The sequence below is a fragment of the Balaenoptera musculus genome, chromosome X, assembly GCF_009873245.2.
Source record: "Balaenoptera musculus isolate JJ_BM4_2016_0621 chromosome X, mBalMus1.pri.v3, whole genome shotgun sequence".
NCBI classification, from domain to species: Eukaryota; Metazoa; Chordata; class Mammalia; order Artiodactyla; family Balaenopteridae; genus Balaenoptera; species Balaenoptera musculus.
Window position 1 is genome coordinate 70,522,055 of NC_045806.1, and position 26,305 is coordinate 70,548,359.

The 26,305-nt window shown below is 35.8% G+C and overlaps 1 protein-coding gene across 1 annotated transcript in view; it reads left to right on the forward strand.

The window, feature by feature from the left end:
• The first annotated feature begins 11,933 nt into the window (after nucleotides 1–11,933).
• The window catches only part of DACH2 (dachshund family transcription factor 2), a 605,734-nt gene continuing 591,362 nt past the window's right edge, over nucleotides 11,934–26,305 (forward strand). Inside the window, exon 1 of the mRNA XM_036839293.1 lies at nucleotides 11,934–12,607. Coding sequence (XP_036695188.1) covers nucleotides 12,093–12,607 — 515 coding nt within the window. The 5' untranslated portion in view covers nucleotides 11,934–12,092. The remainder of the gene's footprint in view (nucleotides 12,608–26,305) is intronic.

Below are 26,305 nucleotides of genomic sequence, written 5' to 3' on the forward strand. Positions count from 1 at the left end.
TTGCACCCACTTTCTTCACCGAGCTAACTTCAAGTGATCTTTCATGATGGCTCAAGGATCACCTCACCTGAGAAGCCTTCCCTGATTCCCCCTGTGTAAGGGTTGCCAGATTTAGCAAGTAAAGTTAAGGGAAACACAGCTAAATTTGAATTTCAAATCAGCGATGAACCATTTTTTGTGTAAGTATGTCCCAAATATTGCATCCTGTATTTTTACTTGCTAAATCTGGCAACCTTACCTTAGTTAAGAGATTTTTTTGTCATTTACAAAATGCAGTGTTTCATTGACCTTATCAAATAATTCCACATGAGAATTCCTTCATCATTTTTTGCTTCATATACTAACAAAGTACATGAGTCTGGCTTTTGTGAAAGGACTGATTACAAAATGTTACAAAGTGGACTTCAACACAAAATTCTCCATTCTTCCTTTTTCGACTGATTAAACTATGTTTATATCTTTACTCTGCAACATCTTAGTATGGCAGAGGAATAGCCTACCCTTGCTAATTGATAAGCTTTCAGTGTGATAAAGCAATGTTACAAAAGAAGAGTTCCTCAGTTTATTTCAACAGAAAGAAAGGGTTTATGCCTGAGTATTGTTACTCATAGTTGATAATGGATTAAAATATAGTTATTGTAAGAAGTATAAATGCCTCTATCAGATCTTTGTGAAGATACCACCATAAATGTCAATCACTGAAAACATCTCTAGTAACTCCTTCTTTTACTTAATAAGGGATATCCCATCTTTAAAACATTAAAAACAGATGTCACTGCATTACTTCACTGCTGATGTATGTAATAGAAATGACACACTAATTAATTTAATGCAGTATAAATGTACTGATTATTTATCATGGATGACAATAAAATTATGAAAACATTCAATTACAATCAGTGGTAATTCATTATTTATTGATTTTACATTATGCACACGTTAATACAATGCACTTAATTACACAGAAGGGATCATTTTTCTGTTGATATACAGACATTTGAATTCATCAGTTTTACTTAAAAAAAAAAATTAAGTTTGAGTAATAAGAGTTGATCCAAACTGAAATAAGAATGTGCTTGAGACATTAATATCAAACCGAATTTGTCTCCTTTAAAGGGATGCCTAAGAAATACAAGCTTCTGAGCAAGATTTCATTAATTTTAATTTGCTGCTCAATTATATATCTCTGAGATGGCCAATGATTTGTCACTTCCTAGAACTGCACAGCTTTCAGCACTTAAACACATGCCCTGCACAATGCCTAATAGAATATCTTGTGTACAGTAGGAATGCAACAAATATTTGCTGTCTAAATGTTGATCTTGAAAAAAACGTAAGAAATTTTTATGATGGAAATGTGTTCTATAGGTTTTCGGAGAAGGTATTGTCACCTCTGCCTGTGGTAGTCAGGGAAGACTTTAAAACTGACCAAATACTTTGGAAGATAGATTTTCATAAGCTGAGCGAGATAATTTTAGGCAGAGTAACAGCATACACAAAGGCTTGAAGGCGTGGAAGAGAAATGCAGGCTTTGAGGATATTGACTCTAACAGTTTGACTTGTAGGAGAGTAGTGAGAATAAAATGTGACGATTCACTTGGGCCAGGCTGGGGAGCAGGACAAGATAAGCAGGGTGTCTAGAAAAGGTGAGTTCATGGTGGAAACAAGTTCCATCACTTAGCGGTGCTACCCTAATAATTGTTCTTCTTCCATGCCATAGGCCCCAAGTAGTCCCTTGGCTTGGTATCTTGGCTCAACTTAATATTGTATATATAAATGAATTTTTAAAAGCGAATTATTTTATTTGGTGTGGGTCATTGGAGAGAGCAGGGGGCTTTTTTTTCTTACAGTGCAAGACAGTATTTCTCCTACTTTAAGGTTTCCATTAAACTGAGTTTGACTCAGTAATATTAGTAAAGCCAAAACTATAGTGAAACTGCTCCCAATACCATCACCTGAATTCCACACCACAAGCCATAGTTTTCTTTTTAGTTCTGACAGGAAATTATTTTCATAATCATTTTTCGAAACAGAAGTGGGTGACTCTAATTGTAAGCAAAGGAGAAATCAGCGTTCTAGTTGGTGAAAGGGGGGAGGAGAATTATAGCCTCCCTTTCCTACATTTTTCTCCGCTTGTTTTTGGGGATGTAACTCACTGAATTGTAAAGATATACTGTTCGGGTTTCCATTATTTGAACAACTTTCTTTCTGGAAGCCTATTTCCTGTTAGTTTTTCCATATCTCTTATAACCTACATAAATTACTGTTCACAGAAACTTAGAACATGTTTGCATTTATAGAAATTTCTAATGAAGAATATAGTGTATGTACTTCAGGGTCTCCTTGGCTTTCCTGTCCACTGTCAATGTTATCAGTTCTACTTCAGCAACGGCAAGTTAAGACATTAAACGATATTCCATGTACTACATTTAACTTGAAAATTAACTGAGAATTGAGTTCTTTTAGGGACCAGGCATATGTGTGGCTTTTTTGTTTATACAAGTACATTTATGCACTTGATGAAGATGATTGCAATAATGGAAATGGATTGAGGAGAAGCAGGATTATAGGTAAAGTTCTCTGACAAGTATGTCTCCTCTCTCCTTTGCCTGCATCCTCGCAGTCTTAAGGTTGGGTTAAGTTGTCTGTGAGAAGAAATGGTGGAAATGGGAACTCAGGAACACTAATGTGTGAGTGGAGCTTCACAGGCAAAACTGATCATTCTGTTATGACTATGAAATCAGCAGAATTCTGGAATCCAGACAGCATGGAGGAGTACAGCACCAGCTAAGGCTTCCTGTTTATTTTTATGCATAGGACCCATTAAAACTAAGTAGTTGAAGGATAAATGGACAAGATGAGGCCCAATCAACAGCCAGATGAAGGATATAAGTAGGTCTCTTTTTTATATAATGTGTTCCTGGAGAATATATATTTTTAAAATTCCTTACCATAAATGAAAATCAAGCAACAAGTGTACTTTATCCTGTATGCATGTGTAGTGCTACCATCATCTCTTCTGACATCATTGGAAATCACTGATAAGTGGTTAAAGTAGTCAAGAAGTGGAGCAGATAGGTCCTTCTCCAAATGTGAGGGCAAGGTTCCTCAAAATGTCTTTAATAGAGGTCATATTTGATAAACTTACAACTTTAGGCATCCAGATTTAGAAGCACTGACCCCATGAGCGCACCTAGAAGCCCTTATAAATGGATTTTAAATGCATTAAACTGAGACGATGACTCTGGCACATTAAGAGATGGACTTACAAGGGCTTTTTTTCACATTATAAATGACCAATACAGAGGACTGCCCAATTAGTGTCATTTGTCATACTTTGCTCATAAGAAACTTCTCAGGATTTCCCTCTTTCTCCTCTCTGCACTTGAGGTTTCAAGGAGAGGCTTATCACCTTGTTTCACTCTAATGCTGGTTGTGTGTGCATTAGTAGATGGTAACAGTGCTCCTCGTTGTCTAATCTACCATTCAAATGCTCACAGCCTTTCAAGTGTTATGACTCAGTTTCTTTTTTCTCAAGCTGCAGATCTCAGAGAAGCATAGACCCCTGGAAGTTCTAGATGAAAAAAATCTTTTGGGGAATCCTTTAAAAATGACCCCATTTAGAATTAATTTGTTTCAACTCTTCTTCCTACCAAACATGCTCTCAGATCTTCTTGCCTGTATCTCGATTCCCTCCTTCTCAGATGCCTGAATATAATTCTAAGGCCTGGGTTGCTTTCCCTCTGCTTCTTGTATGTCCCCCTGATTACACTGCAGAAATGTATACTTTGTCTCCTACTCATTTCCCTTTTCCATTACTACTTGTCTGCATTCCCCTCTCCCTAACTTTTCTAATTCTTCCCAGTTTGGGGAGTCATAATTTGTATATACTGAAACTGAAATTTTGAAAAAAATGTTTAAAGATAAATTATAATAGTTAACAGGAATAGCACTCTGTGACAATCACTATTCTAAGCACTTTAAATGTGCTGTATATATTAACTCTTGCGATCTCACAAAATTCTATGGGAAAGTACTATTATTATTGTTCTGATTTTACAGATCAGAGAACTGAGGCAAAGCAAGGCTAATTTGCCCGAGATCACCCAGTTTACTAAATTGTGGAGCCAGAATTTGGACCCAGGAAGTCTGGCTTGCAGATTCCACTCCCTTATCACTAGGCTAGACTGCTTTCTCAGAGAGGAATAACTAAGATTTGGTCTGAAGGGATCTTATGGTTGTGGAGGGACTGCTGTATTGTAGAGTTCTAATTAGGCACCAAACAATGAATAAAATAGTGAACTGTAAAGTACCAACAAGTACAATTACTCCTACTATAATGGGATATCTTGAGTTTATGTTCATTTTCATAAAGTATTCCTCTTCATTGGTTGAACTTAAGGCAAGTTTTGGACATGTTGAACATTTCTCAATAGTTTGGAATGTGCAGATACATTTTTGTGCCATTTTCCCTCACCTCAGAACTTAGGGATTTCAAATGTAAACTCTGAAAGTTGTTTTATTAACATTTACAAAAAGCTTAAACTTGCAATTTATGGTCTGTGTCACCCTATGGAGAATGGCTTAAAATCCAAGATAAAAGCTTTATCTAATATTCAGATGGGGTATTTTTTCTAATGTTACAACCCTTCTATTTCTTAAAATATTTTTCCTATCTTGTTTATTAAAGATGCAACTTTATATTTAAAATATCTGAACTTAAAATTCTTTTAAAATTTAGTGTAGAGCAATATTTTTTTAAGAAATGAAAGTGTAAGCATAGTGCAGTGGTTAAGATTTGGGTTTCTAGGGACATATCTGAATATTATTTCCAGCTTAGCCACTTCATATCAGTGTGACCTTGGACAAGTTAATCATTTTAACCCACTGTCTCCTCATCTGAGAAATGGGGATAATAGAATCTACTTTTCATTGCTGTCTTGAAGATTAAATAAGATGACGTACAGAAAGTTTTTAGTACAATGCCTGCACAAAGTAAGCATTCAATAAGTTAGTTATATAAATAGCAGTACAGTAACTTTATTATCAATATTTTACATTTTTAAACAACTCACTCAACTATCAGATGGTGTGTATATATATTAACTAGTAATATATTATATTACTAGTTAATATAAGTAGCTAGAGCTGCTTATCTATATGAATTCAGCCACAAATGCTTCAGTCATTTTTGTCTGAATTGTTCCAGCAAAACCTAGGGAAGGCCTTAGCTATGTTTTCAATAACACATCAGTTAGAGTTCTTGCTTTCTTTACTCATCTTTTGCAGGATAAAAATAACAACAACAAAAGGCAATAATTGCCTAGTATTCTGATGACTCTGGGAGTATAATGCCTCATGTTTATATTTGCCTCATGTCAAAGAAAGGTACCTATTTCTCTCCTACTCAAGATGAAGAGGGGTACAGTCTCTCTTTTTCTCAAGTCAGAGCTGGTTATTTTGCATACAGTAGTAAATTTACATTAGCTTTGTGTAGTTTTAACATCTCCCAGCAGTGATTAGAAATTGTTATCATCCCAGCAATAATTAGAAATAGTTATCTCAGTGACTTACTTCCTCAGTTAAAATACCCTTACATAAAACAAAACATGTAGAATAAAAAAGTTAATAAGGTTTCAAACAGAGATTTAAATGTTTTATTACATAATTATGTAAATTAAATATATTTTATTATATTTATTATATTTTATAATATATTCATTGTAAATGTATAACAAATTTTTTAGGGTTCATAGAAGTAAACATAACAATGTAAATTTATCACATTTTAAAAAAAGCTTTTGTGAGGAAATTAATGCTTAGATAAGTAAAAACTGAAATAATTCTTAAGTAATCTGAGAAGCCAGCCATCACTAAAAAGAGCCAGAAACTACTAATAAGCAAAATCGTCATTCTTTTAACAAAAAACCATATCTTTAATGCACACCAACCTCTTAGACTCTACTTCAAAATTGTTAATAACGAACATTTATATAACTTAACAGCTTATGAATGACTATCACATATCATTCATTTACTAAACACGTATGGGCACCTACAATGAGCCAGGCACTGTGGTTGGCACTTGAAATGGCATATTGGTTAGATACACGTGATCCCTAACCTGACTAACCTTATTCTAGGAGAGGACCTAATACAAAAGACTGTAATAAAAGGCAGCATGTTTTAACTGCGTTAAGAGAGGCACAACATGCTATGAGAGTTCAGAAGAGAGAGAGCCCATTTCTGGCTGGGAAAAAAAAATGAAGGAGTTCTTTGTGGAGGTGAATTGGAGTACAGTCTTAAAGGATGGTTAGTATTTGGATGGGTGGAGGTGAGGTGGCATGCAGCAACATATTCTATGTGGAAAGAATGACATAAGCATTAACACCAGTGTGGGAGGGTATAAGAGGTTTGAGAAGAGTGGAAAGTAATACCCATTTACCAGTGTACAGGCAACATGTCAAGAGTATTGGAGGAAAGGATGGAAGGTAACTCAAAGAAGAAGTTAAATGTCACTCTTAAAAGTTTGGAATTTATCTGGTGGCCAGAGAGCTAATAATGAAGATGTTTAAATAGCAGAGTGAAACTTTAGAAAAAATAACCTGGTATACTCGCTAGATTGCAGGAGGAAGCACCTGAAAGTAGAGAGATTGAGGTAATTGTTGTAATGGTACAAGCAACCAATGATGGAAAAAACTAAGGTGGCAACATTGAGAATGGAAAGGAATGGAAAAAGGTATTGCTGAAAGGGAAGTCACGAAACTTAGTGACTAATTGGATGAGGGTATAATGGATACAGAGAAATCAAAGGTTTCTTCCAAGTTTCTGTAACAGGTGACTAGCTGCATGGAGAAAGCATTAAGAAATATCAGAAGTGAAAAACAAAGAACAGATTTGAAGGGAGTAAGATAATTAATCAGTTTGGGGCATGCTGAGTTTGAGCTGACCATGGGACATCCAAGTGGAAATGCCCAATTTGCCAGGAGAGTTTTAAGAAAGCTGGAAGTAAGATTTGGTGTAATCTGTAAAGTGGTGGTTGTTGAAGCTGTAGAAAGTTGATGAAATCACCACAAGTAAGACTATAGACATTAAGGAATTTTAGCATTTCAGGGTCAAGAGCAAGGACATGAAAAGGAAAAGGAGAGTAAGAAAGAGGAGAAACAGATTATTGGAAAGCCATGAAAACCAAGGGCTAGGTGTTCAAGACTGATGCCGGTAGTGTAAAAAGCTGCAGAATCTCAAAGGATGAGGATTTAGAAAACGACTTTGAATTTGGCATTAGGAGATCAGATATTACCTCTGTGAAAATAGTTTCGGCCAAGTGGTGAGCAGAAATCAAATTGCAAAAGGTTAAGGCATGAAAGTTTGCTAAGGAAGAAGAGAAACAATTATAGATTTTCAAAAAGTGCGTGAAAGGTTGGTAACTCCAGGGCAAGTGGGTCTCAAAGTTTTGCAGGCACTGGAATCACCAGGGCTTGTTACAATGCGGGTTGCTGGGCCTCACTCCCAGAGTTTCACATTCAGTCGGTCTTGGGTCAAGCCTAACAATTTGCATTTCTCTCAAGTACTCAGGTAATGCCAGAGTGGTCCACAGACCACACTCTGAGAACCACCGGTTAGGGTTGAGGAAAGTTTTTGTCTGTCTGTCTAAAGGATTCCTAGCCTTGAACATTTTTAATAATAGTAAGAGAGTGATGGAGATAAATTTGGTAGACAGTGACTTGGAGCTAAGAGGAGTCATGAACATCAGTGAAGGGAGTAGAGAAGACTTTTTATTTTCTGAGGGATGAGGGAAGAAGTAGAAGATAAGAGGGAATATGGACAAAGCTTTTTAGGGGAAAAGGGAGGTGGAGGGAGCTCCTTTTGAATAACTTTGTGGTAAAATCATAGAGAAGTAGGAGGCAATAGCTGATGAGAGGGAGGGGGAGGGTGACTTGCAGAGTAGGGTTGGAGTTGCTGCTGCAGGGAATTTAACAGGGAGTCAACAAAATGAATAAAAGGATACTAAGTAGCAGTGGGCGTCCAGCTGAAGTTAGAATGGCTTGAATTTGAACAGTCAAAAGCCTAAGATTTAAAGGGGAACAATACACATGGAGACAGAGATGGACTTTAAAGTTGACACATCTCCTTCTCCCGTAGAACAGTGCAGTTAGGGGTATGATATGTTGAAAGTTGGCAAGTGTTTATACTTTCTGAGGTGCTTTGAGAGTTTCTTTTTATACTTCAGTTGGCAAATGTTCATTTTTTCTTTAAGCATCTGATTTTTAACTGTTACTCCTTCAGTTCTGGCTAGTTGTTTTCTCTCTCCAGTGGACCCCCTTCTCCATCTTTGCCTCCCTTGGAACTCATCTTTAATTTAATGTTGAACTGAATGAGAAAAAAGAATTTATATTATAGAAGGTCATTTTATAGCCAGTTTCCTAGGAAACCATATATTCCATTGAGTGGGGTATACCTGTAGGCTTTAGCCTGTTAAACTCTTGATTATATGAATGCTTTCATTTCACATTTATTGCCTTGCCCAATCAACTTCCTTTTATTGTTTGTCTGAAAATGAATCTTAGAGGGCTCTTGAGAGGTTCTGATTAGAGGCCATATTAGAGGCTGCAACCTCAGTCATCTGAGGGTTTCAAATAATACCATTCATTACCTTGGGTTTTGCTTGAATGCACATTCTAAAAACCACCCCCTTCAAATGGTTCTGGACATTTTGTAATCCTGCATAAGATTGCCAATATATTTATTTATTTTTAATGAAAATGGTACCTGCTTTCACTGACAATGTGGAACAAAGTAGAATGTTTTGCCTAAAGTCACAAATGAGCACCCTCCCCCTCCAAACTGAGCGTGAATTAGGAGTAAATGTAAATTGCTAATTAAATCACAGAAGATTATAGCATTTCAGTGTATGAGAGGCTACACTTCACTTAGGCCCCAAATCATTCCACTGGAATAGTGGCATCTAGAACTTCTTGTTCTGATGAGATATGATATCTGTTTGCATTAATTTTGTTCTTATTTGCTGGAGTGCCTGGAATGCACACACCTTGAGTATTTACGTAGTTTTAGTTTAGTGCCTCTCTCCATAAAGAGTCATCTCCCAAGGGTACTCAGTTTACTGCCGCCTTTATGATTTTATATTGCTTCATGCAGTTCCAACTTACAGGGTGTTGATGTGCAAGGCTTCCTTGGGCCTTGTAGGAACCCAGACTTATTTAGAAATCTGTTTGGTTTATGGAAGACATTAAAGTCAGAAAGGGATAAAAACAAACTCTCCATGTGGAATTTGTCTCAATCTCAAAGCCTAGATAATAATAAGAGAAGAAATAGCATAATAGAAATAAAGTAATCAAAATATCAAGAAAACCCAAGGAGAAAACACCTGGTCTATTAGATCTAAATGACTAAATCTTTAAATTACAAGTATCCCTTATGAAAATTACCAAGTTTATTTTCTAGAAGGCTGCAAATGGGAGGGAATTCAAATAATGAAGCCAATGGTCTTTTGTGTATTTCAAGCTTCCAAGGGACTTTAACCCTTCAATGGTCAATTTTAGTCTCTAGTATTTCTACTAGAAATTGAACCTTAATCTCTGGTAATAATTAAAATATTACTACATATCTGATAGATCACATTAAATATATGACATATCTAGTTTGAGCCTTTTCAAAAGTTGTTTTCAATAACAAAAAGTAACTTTTTGTTATTGAAAACAACTTCTGTTTTTCAATATTACAAACAGTGATTGCAGCCTGAATGTTCTACCTTTCCTTTTTATATATCAGAATTTCTTAAATTTGAAACATTGAAACATATGTGCAACATCCCATTCCTGAAAACTCCAAACCACTCTGCGTGCGAATAAAAAGGATTTGATAATGTGAGTGTAGCGATACACAGGGAGCACAGCTTGGCCTTAGGATTTTTAACGCAGTTAGAGAAATTTCTGAAAACAAAAAACACCCAAAACCCTTCCCTTTTAAAGTCAAACTTATTCATCTCGAAATTTCAATCACACACAGTTATCAAAGTTGAGTTATTTCAGCACACAGCTTAATAGACATTTCTGTCAAAACACTTGTTGAACACAATTTGGGATTTATCTTTAAAAAAACCTGGTAAATACCAACATTTCTATTAGTGCTTTCCTATTCTTTTCTGAAAATCTCTACTTTTCAGAATAATCTGATAATCTTTCTGATAATCTTTCTCAATTGTCCTTTTTTGTTCCTTCTTATTTTCTTTCCACAACAGTAGCAAACTAGCAAGAACAATTCAATGCCTTTTGTGGCTGCACCCATTACAGTCTATTATGTTAGAGTCGCTTTTCACCATTATTCCAAAAGCAACTATCATCATAACTTCTTAGCATTTTGACTCCATACAATTAAAAATTGAAACTTTAAAGTGACTCAAAGGATAGTTCTTACTACTTGGTTGATGAAATGATAAAAGGAGAAAAGATGTTGAAGAGAGAGGCTGAAAAATCCAATTTAGGACATTTATGTCTTACTAAGGGAGGGAAAAAAAAAGCCCACTTATTCCTACTCTTTGATACTGCTAAGTACAAGGAGATCTGAGTAAAATTCAGTAAGTTCCTAAAATTATTTACATTCTGTAAGAGTATTGGAGACGTTGTCTTAGCTGTATCATTGATAACGTTTTGTAAGGAAGCAAAAGCATGGATTTCACTTTCTGAATAACAGCCTCTAGAGGAGAGGAGCACAGGAAAGGAAATACCTTGATTTCAAAGAATTGAAAGGTCGACAAGGAGTCTTTACACAACTTTGCTAGTGATCTAACCACCATGTGATGTGTGGAAAAGACCATGCCTTTTCCCTGGAACATACCTTGCCTAGACATTTTGCTTATTATGGGCTCTTACAGTGCGTTTGAGGGCACTTGACAAGTGGGGAAGGAGGAATCTTGAGCTACACTTCAGGACGTGGAGCTCTAATCACTGAACCATCCAAGCCCACAGACGAGGGAAGAAAATGCAATATTAAAGAGCACAAACCCTGGCTCTTCTCTTATATTCTGTAATGACTGTCTTGAGACATAAAGGAACTTTTCTTATCAATTTTAGCCGAGGATGGGACAGGGCAATCCTGAAACTAAGGGATGGCGACACAGAAAGCCGAGTCTGTTCCAGGATAGTGGCGGAAGTTCCGTAAAAAGAGGCGTCCGTCCGCCACCCAAAAACCAAGTCTCTGCCTGTTTCCAAAGTGTTCACAGGCTCGCTGTGCCTGCTGATTGTCAGTGCATAGGAGCGGGTTAGCAACCCGCGACTGTGATTTGAGTGCGATATTGGACGCTGGTTCCTCTGTGCACTGGATGTGGGAGAACTTACACCAAGCGCGCTAGATGGGCTGGAGAAAGGCTGACTGTTTACTTCTGAACTTACTGGACTCATCTTCTTGGAAGCTGGGCGAAGCCATTTCTTAGCTCCCGCAGAGTTTGGGAGCAATGTGCAAATGGAATTGGAGCTGCCACCTCTCTTTCCTCGACTGAACCCGGGTGCGGGGTGGCAACAGATTGGGGCGAGGCACAGTCTGGAATCCCCCTTTGTGTTCCCACCTCGACACTCTTGGGGCGCGGAGGGGAGGAGTTCGTATCCTAGGCCACTTTGAGAGCTCTGCGTAATAATTGGACGTTCTCTCGTCAGACTGCTAGGCATGAAGCAGAGGCACCACACCGCCCCCTTCTCGGGCTCCATCCCCATTCACCCGCTGGCCCTGAACTGCCTCAGGTAGTCGGGAGGCAGGCCAGGAGTCTCCACCTCCTCGTGGGCGGCAGCCATTCGGCGCGCTCGGGAGCCGAGGGGTTGGGACCCATTGGCTGGGGGGCGCTGCCAGTCTCGGGAGGGGGTGTGGTGGGGGTGGGGTTTCGGGCCGCCACTGGTCTGGGCCGCTTACGGTTTGCTGGGTGGTGGGTGAGCGTGAGCCTAGCTACTGCAGAATTGCAAACAGTTCGGAGCAAGCGAAAGCGCGCCAGAGAGAGAGCGAGAGAGTGAGGGAGAGAGTAGGAGGAGACCTAGAAGAGACAGGGTAAGAAAGCGAAGGCCTGAAGACCAACGATTTGAGACTGAATGACCATGGCCGTCTCCGCACCTCCGGTGATCTCTGCAACTTCCAGCGGCACGGGCGTCGCGGGGGGCTTATTTCGGGCCGAACCCCTGTACTCGACCCCTGGAGAGCCTCCTCGTCTCACCCCCAATATGATCAACAGTTTCATGGCTAATAACCACAGCGGCAGCGCGGGGGGTGGCGGGGTCGGTAGTGCCAGCGTAGGCAGCGGCAACACCAACACCAACGAGTGCAGGATGGTCGACATGCATGGGGTGAAGGTAGCTTCGTTCCTGATGGACGGCCAGGAACTGATCTGCCTGCCGCAAGTCTTTGATCTCTTTCTCAAGCACCTGGTGGGAGGGTTGCATACGGTGTACACCAAGCTGAAGAGACTGGACATATCTCCGGTGGTGTGTACTGTCGAGCAGGTCCGGATCCTCCGCGGGCTGGGGGCCATCCAGCCCGGGGTCAACCGCTGCAAACTCATCACCAGGAAAGACTTTGAAACTTTGTTCACCGATTGCACCAATGCCAGGTGAGATACTCGTTTCTTGGCTCGCTCTTCCCCCTTTGCCCTCTTTTGCATGTCTCATTCTCATCCAACTTTGTAGAGAGTGAGTCTTAACTAGCTTGCTCTACTCTTCACGGTGTAAGACGGTGGGGAAAGAGGACTGGAAGGACTCATTAACTGCCTGTCCCTTCTAGTCTGAGCTCAGTGGCAGGGCTTGGGTCTAAGAAAATCCCGCACAAACTTCAGTTTGCGGTCCTGTACTGAAAGTTTCCAGCCTTTCTCCCATACCTTGCATGGCTTTCTGGCTGCTTGTGGTTATTTGTTAATTTCTCTATTTGGTTTTCTTTCCTGCTCTTTTGTGGCCGTACGGGTCGGATAGGTTTTTCTCCTGAACACGGACACCAAGGGCTTTCTGGAGGAGTGGGCTGGCTGAGCTGTAAACTGGGCTCCTAAGCTGGCAATCCAGAACACAGCATTTGGGGGATGCAGAGGGTCGGAAGTCTAGAATCCATCCCAGAGGGTGATTCGTTCCCCATCCTGTGTGTTTGTTGTGAGAGTGCGTTGGTGTGTGGTGGCGGTGATGGTGATGGTGTGTGTGTGTCTGGGTGTGTGTGTGAGAGAGAGAGAGAGAGAGAGAGAGAGAGCGTGAGGACAAGTGCTCACGCCTGCTGCGCAAAGCTTCCCCGTACACGATACAGGAAAGTCGATGGAGCCTATTTTTTTTTTTTTTTTAAAGAACGATGACAGATGCCACTTTCCTGGGATCGTCCCTTTGGGTCATCTGCAGAGGGCAATGTGGGGCATGAACGCTGGGGCTGGGACCGGGTTGGGGATCGGAGTAAAAGTTGGCAGGTTTTCCAGAGAGGATGCTTTCAGCTCTTCCCCCCAGGCAAACAGTTGGAAGATCCCATTCCCCCAAAGAGAGGATTCCATAAATGATGATGGCCAGCTTCTCTGGTTGTAAGTGTACCTCCTTCATATCACAGCTTAGAAGTACATTATAGAACAAATAGCCATTTGCATATGTCCATAAGCAAATTTTATTCAGTGTTTCTGAGTTTTTTAAAAAAAGAAAAGTAAACTATATTCAAAGATTATTTGATTTTTTTAAAGACCTGTAAATTAGTCTTCTTAGTATTTATTCCATCTGCAGTCTGTTAATATCTGTTAGGAAAGTACACATTTGGCAGATGTGATTAGCATACAAACCAAACCACCATCACCAGGCTAAAGGGGGCAAAGGGTTTTGTTGTAAAATAGCACTGCTGTTGATCATTTTGCAGAAAACTTCTGCAGAGGTAGACTTTCTTACAGTGCAACTTTAGATCATAAGATCTCTGGGTTTATGAACCAAAACTAACTCAGTTGTCACATCTGTTGTAAAATCCAAATTACTATGTATAGTTGAAGTATACTGGCAACTTGTAGACAAACTGTTGCTGACTGCTACAATCAGATAATGGTACAGAACTTACAAGGGAACCTTTTGTTTTTCTTTTTTTCCCTTTGAGCAGTGTTCTCCTGTGTTCTAGCAATTAAACAGAAACCTGTTCATATGAGAACTCCTACCTGATTCATATCTGGGGCTTAAAAACCTGGTTTATTAGATCACATTTTCTTAAGGAAGATGGATGGCCTTAAAACACAAAGGATAACTGCTCCCTCATAAAATAAGCAAATATAGGTTTTAAGAGTAGAAAGGAAATTTTATTTTGACCACAAAGCACCCTACGAATACACAAACTCAGAGGGTTACCAGGGACTTCAGATGAGGGCCATCTAGTTTATTTGTTGTCATTTGAAAAGATTTAAACAATCGCAGACCTGAAAACCTATCTTCTCTCCTCCTCCTCCTCCTCCTTTCTCCCTTCCCTCTTCTCTCTCTTACAAATGCCCACTCTTAAAGAGGAACAATGATTACACATAGGAAATTCTACCTTCTTTAATAATTAATTTACACACCCTTGAGCAAAATCTATGACTTTCATTAGAAAAAAAAAGATTAGTATTTTAATGTGATTTTGATGCTTTCCTCTGTAAATAGAAACTTTAATTTTTATTAGAGCTACTTACTGAAGGAAAAAATGATAAATTTCTCTGTATCCAGAGGCAAGTGTTCTTATACTATTTTTGGACCCTGTTATATGATGTGTTTTTAGGTTATTATTTTTATTCTGTTAAGTTTTATTTAATCCTTATCACAGCATTTACAATGCCAACTTTTTTTGGAGTTTAGATTGCTTTTGTGTATGTGCACGTATAAAGGTGATAGAGAAATATTAAAAATGTAAGAAGAAATATATTTGAGATATGATGCATGTGCTTCCTATGGCATTTTTTTCTTTATGAGTATTTTATTTATTACATGCATTTTCTATAATTGTGTTACAAGTGTTGCAATATATAATTGTAAAAATTTATGAAATATATTCTATGAATTCAATCTATAAATAAAGATGAGGAAAACTACTAGAAACATCTATATTGCAGTTTCTAGGTAGTAAACAAACCCTCATAATTTCTGGAAAAAACCTAATTAACATTACCAAATTTTGTTGCAAAATGCCCTCATCATCACGTAGTTAAAAAACTACAAAATATGATAATGCTTGTAATGAATGCCTTATGACTTGAGGTAACATTATTTACAGATATGTGTACTTTAAATCATTCCCAACATCTGAATGATTTTATAAAATTGTGAAATTAGTATTTAAGTAAACATTATTTCTATGACTTTTCTATTCAGTGAAAAGAAAGATGAGGGATGTAAATAGGAATGAGGCCCAAGAGAGACAAAATAAGGTAGATGAGACACAGAGCCAGTAAGAGAAAAGAGATGTAGGATGTGAGCAGAATGATGCCATGAGAGGGAGTGAAAGATGGATCAGAAGAGCTTATAGAGATGCCCAAAGAAGATGAGCGATGTACCAGTGGAGACTTGGCTAAAGAGGATTGTCTTTCAGGACTCATGACTTCCTAGCACTTTAAGCTAAAAGGGGGAAAAGTGCAAGGAAAAAGTCCGAGTGGAAACTCCTACATACTATTCTTATTTGAGAAAAGAGATTCATCTTCATCTCCTGATGGATAAATTTCCATAGTGTATTGTAGAATGGAAGGCCTATTTGTAATGGTGTCATTGGCAATTTTCTTTTCCTACATAACAAACATTTCTCCCCCTCTCTGTCAGATAACTGGGGAAGAGTATAAGTCCTGATTTAGGGTATTTTAATTTGGAATGCTTCCTACACTATTCCAGAACACACAAAATAGACCATTTTCAAATTGGTCATTTTCAAAGACCTTAAGGTGTTGCCACGAAGTGGCACTTTGATTTAGCTCAGGGCACGTTTTTATTAATGCACACTGAAGAAAAATGAATGAGTAAAATAGATATATGATTGTTTCTTTGACAGTACTGAAAGCCACAAAAAGAACTCAGTCAGTGCCTTACATTAACTACTTTTATTAGCTAATTATCAAAGTATTCAAAGTTGTCTTCCCAGAAAAGAAGTTGGAAAATAATACCTGCCTCAGCTACTAGAGAATAGAAAGACTAAAACTCTTGACTATTCATTGTTCTATTAAATAGGTCAAGCTTTACATCACTGCAATTGCAGAGGGCTATATAAGTATTTTTCCTTGATGCCCTTTAGCTTTAGAAATTAATTGTAAAGAAAATTATTTTGAGGGTTATTAAGAAATGATAAAAAGACCCAAACCAAATAGGAAAAATTGTTACCTTGTTTCAGATCTTTGTTTTTGCAGATAAAGCACCGTGATTATTTTTTCTACTTCTTGTCCAAGAGAACTTGGAGTTTTAATATCAGAGAGTGCAGGCAGGTCAGAAAGCAAATGTCTAAAATCTCACTCTTATGCAATGGATTTTCCTTACTAAATTCTTCAAAGTTTAATGTGGCAGTAAAATATTAAATTAAAAATTGGTATTCAGTAAATGTGAAAAATCAGCCAATACATTTTAGTGTTATCTCTCTTTATCTACCTATCTATATAAAAGTTACATTGTCAGATTTCATGATCAGCATTTAATTTCATTTGAGGACCAACTGATTAAATGTTATTCAGTCATTTACATATAGTTAAATGGATGCTTAAAGAAACAAGAATGTATGATTAAGAAAACATTTTAATGCATTTAGAGACATGATTCAACATATATTCAAATTATTAAAGTTCATTTTTTTAAGTAAAAATTTAAATGGTCCAGTTGTGGTTTATTGTTATTTTGACTGTGTGAACAGAACATAAATGGGCTTCCATGTTAGAATAACTTTATGTGACTTATACTGACTTTTACAACAATTTAAAACTACTGCTTTCAAGTACTAGAAATATGATTATTTTAAGCATTCAATGAGTTTGGCTTTTTATTCACACTTGATGAATATAGTTCATAATCCATAAAGAATAACAATTTACTTTGAAAATTGATGTTTTCATTCATAGTAAAGTTAAGCAAAATCAAATTTTTGAAGAACTTGTATCACTTTCCTGGGCTAATATTTTGTATGACTTACATTTTCGGAAACGATAAAAGGTTCTAGAAATTAATCTGGGCAGTAAATGCAGACATTTTAATTCATGGGATAACGAGGGGATAGTCATGTCTGTTAAAAGTAGTCACATAGTCTTTTATTAGAGAATGATGTCAAGATTATAATTAAAGCAATCTAGTCATGTGCCAGTGCACAAAACTTCCACGTGTACATTCATTTTAAATGCACACTTCTGTATAACCAACAATATTTGTATTTAATCTAATACTTTAGCTAGATTTCATATTTGTCCCAAACACTCATTATTAGGTGAGGGATATTATATTAAAGAAATGATGCATGGTATGGTGGAGAATATCTTTGGATATTTATATATGATATTAACCTCAGTGTATAGTACATGAATGCCAATAAATAATTAGGAAGTGATGGTCTTCAGACATTAATGTTTTAGATGGTTTCATACAGGAAATCCCAAATAACTGTATAAAATATCAAGTCTGAATTGTTTGCTGCTTTCTTAAGTAACCTTATTTTGTCTTAATGAAATCTCTAGATGTTTTAAAAGTGCTTCCAGCTGGCAAACGTAATTGTGAGAAATCCTAATCATAATATATTATATTTCAGTTGGCAATCTATATCTCCAGTGGCACTTTATCTGGTGCATTTCAAGAAACAAATGATTTAGATATATCCACTCTATACATCTCAAATATACATTAAAACTGCCCTAATTGACTAAAACTGAAAAGATCATGTTTTCAGAGAAAGGACATCAAACCTTTCCCCAAAAGGAAAACAATTAGGTATTAATGATATTCTTGTTGCATATTCAAAAGGTCTTTGGTAGCATTTTTTCCCCCTTTTCTTCTCTTTCACCATCTCAACCTGCAAAACTCTTCACTGTCACTTCAGATCACACAATTCTAAAAAGATAAAACAACATTTAAACACATTTGCTTTGGAAGGGAAATCGAGCATTTGCACCCAATAAGCCTGATTGTGGAACTGCATGTAAATTGTGTTTTGATTTATCTCTTTTACACTTTTTTCCATTTGAATTGATCTTGCATTAATTTCACCAAGCGGCTCTGTGAGGCTGCAGATGTTGCCCTGTGTTTAATAAATCAATGAGACAGATCTGAATGAATCACTTCAGATGGATTCTCTGCTCGGTTTGATGTCTAGATGTTATTCTTAGCTTGTTATCATGACAGATGCATTAATGTTCCCATACACTGCCAGCAATGTCAAAGAGATTGAAGCTTTTAAAGTGGCTGCATCCTTTTTTCCATTTTCTGCTAGAACAACTAAATTTATTTTATTTTATTTAGGAATCAGAGAAAAATAACAAACCAATCATAAGTTTCTTCATGGGAAAGATTCTTAATTTTCATGCTATGTTAACTCTTCCAAAATGGTGGAAATCAGTATCTTAAAAGCTAAATATAGTGTAGCTGCTTAATAGTGCCTCCACATTAATATGTAATCATGGTAGGAAAAATGAGAATAAGTAATATATGATTGGGACACATTGAAAGTGTCACTATAAATAGAATAATGCTGTATCCAAATTGATTACAGAAGGGTGTTAGTTTTTAAATCCTTACTAATAAGCTTCTTGTTGGCTTAATGCAGCTGCAATATACTCTTACCAAGGGATTTAGAACTCCTTCAGGATTTAATATTTCTTTTTAGTAAGAAGGAGACAGCCTGTGCATTGTGTATTTATCATTTCCTCACTTTGCAGTGCTGAAAATCTTAGAAAAGTTTATTTCATTTTAGTATGCCTCAGCTATTTATATTTTGGGTAACTATTTGTAAATTACAAATCATTCAATAACAGTAAGTGCTACTTTTATAATTTAATTTCTTAGACTATAGAAAAACATATGCACTCCAAAAGGAACTTCTATAACTCTAGTGAAATTTATTACCTACCTGCATTAAATATCATCACTATCATACTTTGTTTCATTTCATCCATGGCATCATTGGCTTGGTTTTTGGAGAGAAACAATTCTGTTAATTGTTGTGAAGTATTTTGAGTTTAATGTTGTCAGTGTTATAACTTTTCAGTTAATCTCTGATGTTTGAAAATACAGATTTTAAAAAAGATATTCAGTTTTTCTCTTGTTTAACTTTCTGGAGAATATATATTTTTAAAAATCAGCTTTCAGAGGTAGTTCCTCTTTGCAGGCCTTTACAGTATTCTTTCATCATAATTTTACTGTTAGCTTTATTAGAATAGGAAAACAGGAAACATTGTTAACTGATACCGTTGAGGTCTCAAATTCTTCAGGACATTTTTATCTCCAGTGTTAGGCTAATCTTGGAAGCTTAAGATTCATGCTATGATCTACAGTATAGTTTAAAAAGAAGTTTATAATGAAGTTCAGTAAGTTATGGACGAGAGTTAACTTTTTTTTTTCAAATTTTGCTTAAAGCATGGGAATGTCTTCATGGTGAGATCTTGCCACATCCTTCTTTAAAGATAAATTTATATATTAGAATTGGTGAAATTATTCTACTGAGAATGTGATTATAAGATATAATATACATTGTTTTGTGCAAAATTGGATATAATATAGCTAAAGAGCAAACTGATATATTTATCGCTACCTGTAATGATATCCCTAAAATAAAACTGAATTTTTTACATAAAACAAAACCTTGGATTTGTAATAATAATTTCTGAGGAGTTATCTTTAACTTCAGTAATATTCACTGTAAAACTTTAGTAAGCCTGATATTGTACACATATTAGGCACCTAATTCACATTTGTTAAACGAATACAATCATGGACACATACACACATTTATTCCTGTCATCAGCATTCTTTGCACAAATTGCTGTGCTTTAAAAAAGCTAAGAAGTAGTTATGTAAAGTATACAATTATAAAAAGACACTAATCCTAAAATTTTAATTCCATTATAAAACCATTTGTAATCATGCCATAAAATTTTCACAAATATACATATAAAGCTATCAAAATCTATTATATGAAATTAGAATGTTTAAGTGAAATGTATCTTTAAAGAAAGTGTGACTTCTTGATTTTTTTTTTTAGTGAAAACCCATAGGAGATGTTCTAATATTATTAATAGGCAAAAATTAATAAATAAAACAAGCCTACTACCATAAAATGATTCTCAACTATTTAGATTTATACTACTTGATGTCAGCACTAAACCAGGCAGTTGACTTGATCTTTTTTCAAACAGTGAATGCACGTTTATGAAAAATGAGTTAGTAAGAAGAGGGTTCTCCTCCCTTCTATCTACAGTTTCTGAATAGAAAGAGAAATACTTAAGTATAATGATTTACTTTTTTCTTGGATAATCTCAAGACACATCCAATTGCAATACAAATTTGCATGAAGTATTCCCCCCCCCATTTAAAGGAATAGTTTAGTTCTTTCCAGTGTAATTAATTTTGAAGAGTAACATTTCCTTTCATCTAGGACCCCTGAGGTTGAAACTATTCATACACATGTACTATTTTGACCCATTACAATTATTTAGTTTATTAGAGCAAATAGTGGTGAAAACTTTGTAATTATACTACTGGAAAAGTATATAGTACAGGAAAGTTTAAAAAATAATGAACCACAGTATTTTTATTGCTCTATAACCTTTTTTTTTTTTTAAACAAGTTAATAGTGTATAATGTAGTGTGTATGTTAAGGTATAAAACATTCAGTTGCGATTGTGTCCAATGATCTTATCAGGCTGCTGGCAACTGCTAGCTGCTAACAGCATTTAGGCTACATTTAGTCTATCTGCTATTTATGTGATGGGTTAAAAAGAAAAAAAGTAATATTGATCTGTCTCTGGATTAAAGTTTGAAATGGGCAACAGCCTGAACACAAAAGGCTTTTTTTTTCAAGATTTCTCAGCTTGCCATTGATCTCCTAGTTTTATTGCATTCATTATTTATTAAAAGAATTTGCAAGCTAAACATAATGTTAAGCTAGTTTGCACACAGGGACCGCACTTAGGAAATTGAATGGAAATTGCATTAGAGATGAACATCTGTGCTATTTTTCCACTCATGTGTTTATGGGTTTGTATAAAAGGTGTATTGGATTAACAGTTATAACCATTATAGCTTACAGCAATATGTTAGATTCTGAGCTTTTAGTTATTTTGGAAGAAGTCTGTCTCTCAATTGTTTTGCCTAAGAAGTATAGTAATATCATCAGAAACAATATTTGGATAAATTTATTTTATTATTATATTTGTTAATGCATTATCTACATTATGTATCAGTTGTGAGACTCCCTGCTTTATTGAAATAAAAACATTTTTTAAAATGCATACTTAATTATCATGTAAGACTATACTATCTCTTAATGGATTTTGGTAGTAGGATACATAGGTGCTATTTACACAGTACCTATTTTAAGAAAGTTGAGTTTAATGCCATATTAAAGCACACCAAATTCACAGAAATGATATAAAAATTTTAATGTGACCATCCATAAAATGTTATTATATATATATGTTAGGCCTTGATCCTTCTGAAAGGATAATAAACATTCAGGCACTGAAGACTTGCTCTATATAATACTACAGACAATAGGGTGAGATGCTTTATGATATGGTTTCCCCTCTTGAATTCAATCCAAGCAAGTTTAATTATAAAAACTCAAGAGGAGCTCACCTGAAATAATTCTCTGGAGGACATAAGTTAGACCCTAGTGAATATCTTCGTTGCGATATTGTCTTTAATCTGTAAACTTTTGGAAAATTCATTCTATCCACTTAATTATTAGAATTTAAATAAAACAAAAACTTCTTCACAATAATTTTGATCTCTCATGATTAGATCTGTCATAATTGTGTGTGTGTGTATGTGTGCATGCGTGTGTGTGTATAGAGTATATTCTGTGGTGCCAGGCAGTGTTTGTTCTAGGTGAAGAGAGTGAACAAAGCAGTCTCTTCTCTCATGGAGCTTACATTCTAGAATCATGCTGTCTTTAGCTTTTATATTTTATATTTTATATATTTTATATTTTATATCCCCCCTTTTATATTTGTTAAATTGTGAAATCTTTGAGGTTACAAATTTTTGCCTTATCCAGTGTTGAATAATTCTTAAATTTCCTTTCTCATATCTGCCTCATATGTTATATCAGTAAACACTAGATTTTTTTTTTAGTCTTTAGAATTATACCAGAAAGGTCCAACTAAAAATAGTCAGTTATTGATATATAAAATATTTTAGTGTTATGAATGTAGGGAATTACTTAGGTTATAAATAAAATATACATCACGAGCAGCTTGGAATAAAACAGGTATTTCCACTTAAGAATGGCTGTAGTTAATTGACTTTAATATCTTTTCTCTGACATATATTTGTTGCAAGGGATATGAGTCCTTAAAAATTGATAAAATTAGTCATTCTATGAGACATATGCTTTTGTAGTAGAATGTGCAACCATGGATTAGAAAAACATGTGTTTTTTTCCCCATGTAAAAAAGCTTGCTTTCATTTATGTTAGAGTTTTAAATAGATCCTCAAGCTTGATATGCTTTGGTTATAGTCCTATACAATATTATGTGCCAAAAATTAAAATGCAGCTGAGAAAAAGTTATTTGTTTTTATTTGTTCAGAATACATTGACCCTTACATGTATTACATTTAAACATAAATAACTCTGGAAAATAAGATTACTTGCAAACATGTATAATTAAATGTTTAATGTTAATGTTAAATTTGCTGCCTTGAAAATAGAATATGATCTGCTAAACTTCTAAATGTATTTTGTAAAAAAGTTTACGAGTACTATCTACGTTTTTATTTGAGGAAGACAAAAGGGGAATTCATTCATACAAAGAAATTTACTGCGTAGTACATTTTATGCATTGAACACAAATTTTTGGTCTCATTTTATAAGCCAGTTAGAACACACACACACACACACACACACACGTGTATCGTGTGTGTATACGTATATATAATATGTATATATTGTATATTTCCAATTCACCCCATTTGTCACTTCATTTCAACAAATATTAAATAAGTTCCTGCTATTAGTCTGTACAAGGCTACTTTTCAAGGGGAGAGTAGTAATCTTAAGAACTATCCAAATTCTTTTTTGTCTCATCTCCAGATTACCTAGGTAGAGTTTTATTGTTACATGGTTAACTCTCAGCCAACCTACATTAATGAAAGGAAGAGTAAAATCATGGAAAATTAAAATAACATTAATTAGGCTTTGCAGTACATTAGAAAATGTTTATGGTACCTTTACCTGTCTAAATATATTTTGCTTACTTCATTCTACTATTAAATTGTATTTACATTTTATAAGTATGCACTGGTGGGAAGGAGAGATAGCCAAGAAACATGCTAAGGTTGAACTAAATCTGAAATTAAATGCTTCGTGTAGAAAACATCTGAAGTGAACAAAGCATAAGCAGACATAGAGCTTATTTGTCATAGCTAACAGCTGTGTACTGGATCATGTTAGTTAGCGCTTAACTAAATTAGTATATTTTGCTTGAATTTACTCTTATGTTGTCTATGGAAAGACTTATCCACTTAATGGATACAGTACTCATTATAGCTATTAGCAGATCAAAACCTGGCAAACTGCATGAGTCCAGTTGTTGACTTTAACATGCTTTCCTGTGCTTAGGACCCCTAAATAACCAGCTTCCATAAGTTAAATAAACATTCGTTCGCATCAGAGGAATCATGGCTTTTGGGTTAAAACACATTGATAATTATAGCACTAAATCAGATTTTTGTGAAGTGTTTATGAGTGGGATACTTAACCGATATTCCACTTGCAGTTTAAAAAATGGAACATTATAGTCTTGATGCTGATCATGTCCTGCAAGAGTGGGCATTTTGACGATGGGCACATGTTGAACATTGTGGTCTCTGAAGAGGGTAGTAACTGCTCCAGAGCTTAATTGATGCAAGTACATTTGGCATAGCTGCTTTCTTGCACTTCCAGTTGTTTTGGATTGGTCCTCGTCATACTAGAAGACTGACAGGTTTTTGCTATTTTAGGGGCATGTTCTTTTTCATCAGGTTGTATGATGTTTACATAATCCCCATTCTGCCAGTCTAAAGCTTTTCTTATTCTTTGCAGTTTAGTCCCATTGAATGACTGTTCTTCTGTGTATTGTTTTGGTTTTTTCCCCCCAACAACTCCCCTACAACTCAAGAAATTCCGCTTTTTAGATCTTTTTCTGTATTAGTGGGAAAAATGTAAAAGTGCCCATCAAAGAAGGGGAAGTGGAGCTCAATAATTTAAAGTTTTCTGTCCAATTAGGAAGGCTCTTGATTTTAAAGATAGGAGGACTCTAATTTGGGTCATGTTAGCATTGATGTAGCTCCATTTGTGCATGGACAACGGAATGAAGCTAAATAAGGGTGAAGAAAACTTGATGAGAAAATATTTCTCATGGAAATATTGAATGGACCAGGAACTAGATGATAGATTAGAGGAAGGCAGCATAATGTGGACTGATGAAGTACTTTCCATAGCGCTGTTGAATGATCTCTTTTAATTGCATTCATTTTATTTCAGTAGTTAGTTTAAGCAGATTCATGAGCAGGAACAGAAAGGATAAAAAATATTAGCTATAAGTAAAGATAAAAACACTAAAGGCAAAATGTTATTCCATTTGCGGTGAGATGGTAGCATCTGAAACCATAATAGAACATTTGCATATGTGTTGTCACTAAAATAATATTCCTTTACTACACTTGTAAATGTTACATTAATTTCTAAAATATTTTATGCAGTGTCCGTTTATACTTCTTCTGTAAGTTGCCTTACTATTACTGGTCTGTTAGCCTGATTCTAGCTTGCCGTAGCACATTTTTGAAACACGTGTTGAGTGTGAGTGTTTTAAAAAGGGTTACATTTTGCCTTTGGGTATGTGTGTGAAGTTTTTATTGTATTCAATAGTAACTAAGTTTGCATTTTAGGGAGTAATTTGAACCACTGCATTCAAGATTGTTTAATGAACATTAAAATTTGAATTAAAGAACATCAAAGTGGCATTTTTGTCATTTTTGTATTTAATAAGTACAGTAAAGTTTAAATATTTCCTTCATGCCTTCTGCCTGAAAATATATCTGGAAGTTTAAAATTACTAGCTAGGTGTAATAGTAAAAAACTTTACATGTATATACTGGTTTATAGTTTATATAGTACTTTCATATACATTAGCTCATTTAATCTAATCCTTAGTCTATTTTTGTAATTTTGTTGTGAAATTTCTAAAATTTTTGTAAACAGATGGCTGATCACTTTACAACTTGATACTTCTGGGGGTCACTTAATCTCATATAGACTTTTTTCACTCAATGCTAAATCAGCATCATCCATAGTTATATGAAACTTACAATGCTTATAGGGGAAGAGTAGTAGGAACAAGATCACAGTGGTAATGTTGGGGGGTCATATAGGGCCTTTTAGGACATTTTGAGGACTTTGAATGAAATGGGGAGTCACTGCAGAGTTTTGAGCAAAGCTATCACATGACTTGACCTAGGTTTCTAAAGGATCACTCTGGCTGCTAGGTTGAGAACAGGCTTCAAGTGGGGCAAGGTTAGAAGCAGTTAGGATGCTACTGCAGTGAATAAGGAGAGAGATGGTGGTGGTTTAGACCATTGTGGTAGAGTAGAGATAGTAAGAATTGGTCAGATTCTGGGTGAGTTTTGAAAATAAAACCCATAGAACTTCCTGATGGACTAGATACTGAGTATGAGAGAAAGAAAAGAGTCACAGAAAACTCCAAGATTTTGGTCTGAGCAACTGGAAGGATGAATTTTCCATCATTTTTGAAGGGGAAGGCTGTAGGTGGAGCAGGTTTGGGGAGAAAGTTCAGGAGTTCAGTGTTATACGTGTTAGTTTTTAGATACATTTTAGCCTTTTCAGCAAACATGTAGTCATTGGATGTAAGTCTGGTGTTTGGAAGAAATACCTGAACAGGAAATATAAATTTTGGACAGGAGTGACTGTAAATAGAAAAAAGGAGAGTTTCAAGGACTGAGTTCTGGGTCTCGCCAACATAAAGAGAATAGGGAAAAGAGGAGGAATCAACAAAAGCCTGAGAAGGAGCATGCAAGGAGGTAGGAGGAAAACCAAGAGAGAATGGTGTCCCGAAAGCTAAGCACAGAAAATGTATCAAAAAGGAGGCAGTGATCAACCATATCAAATGCTGCTAATA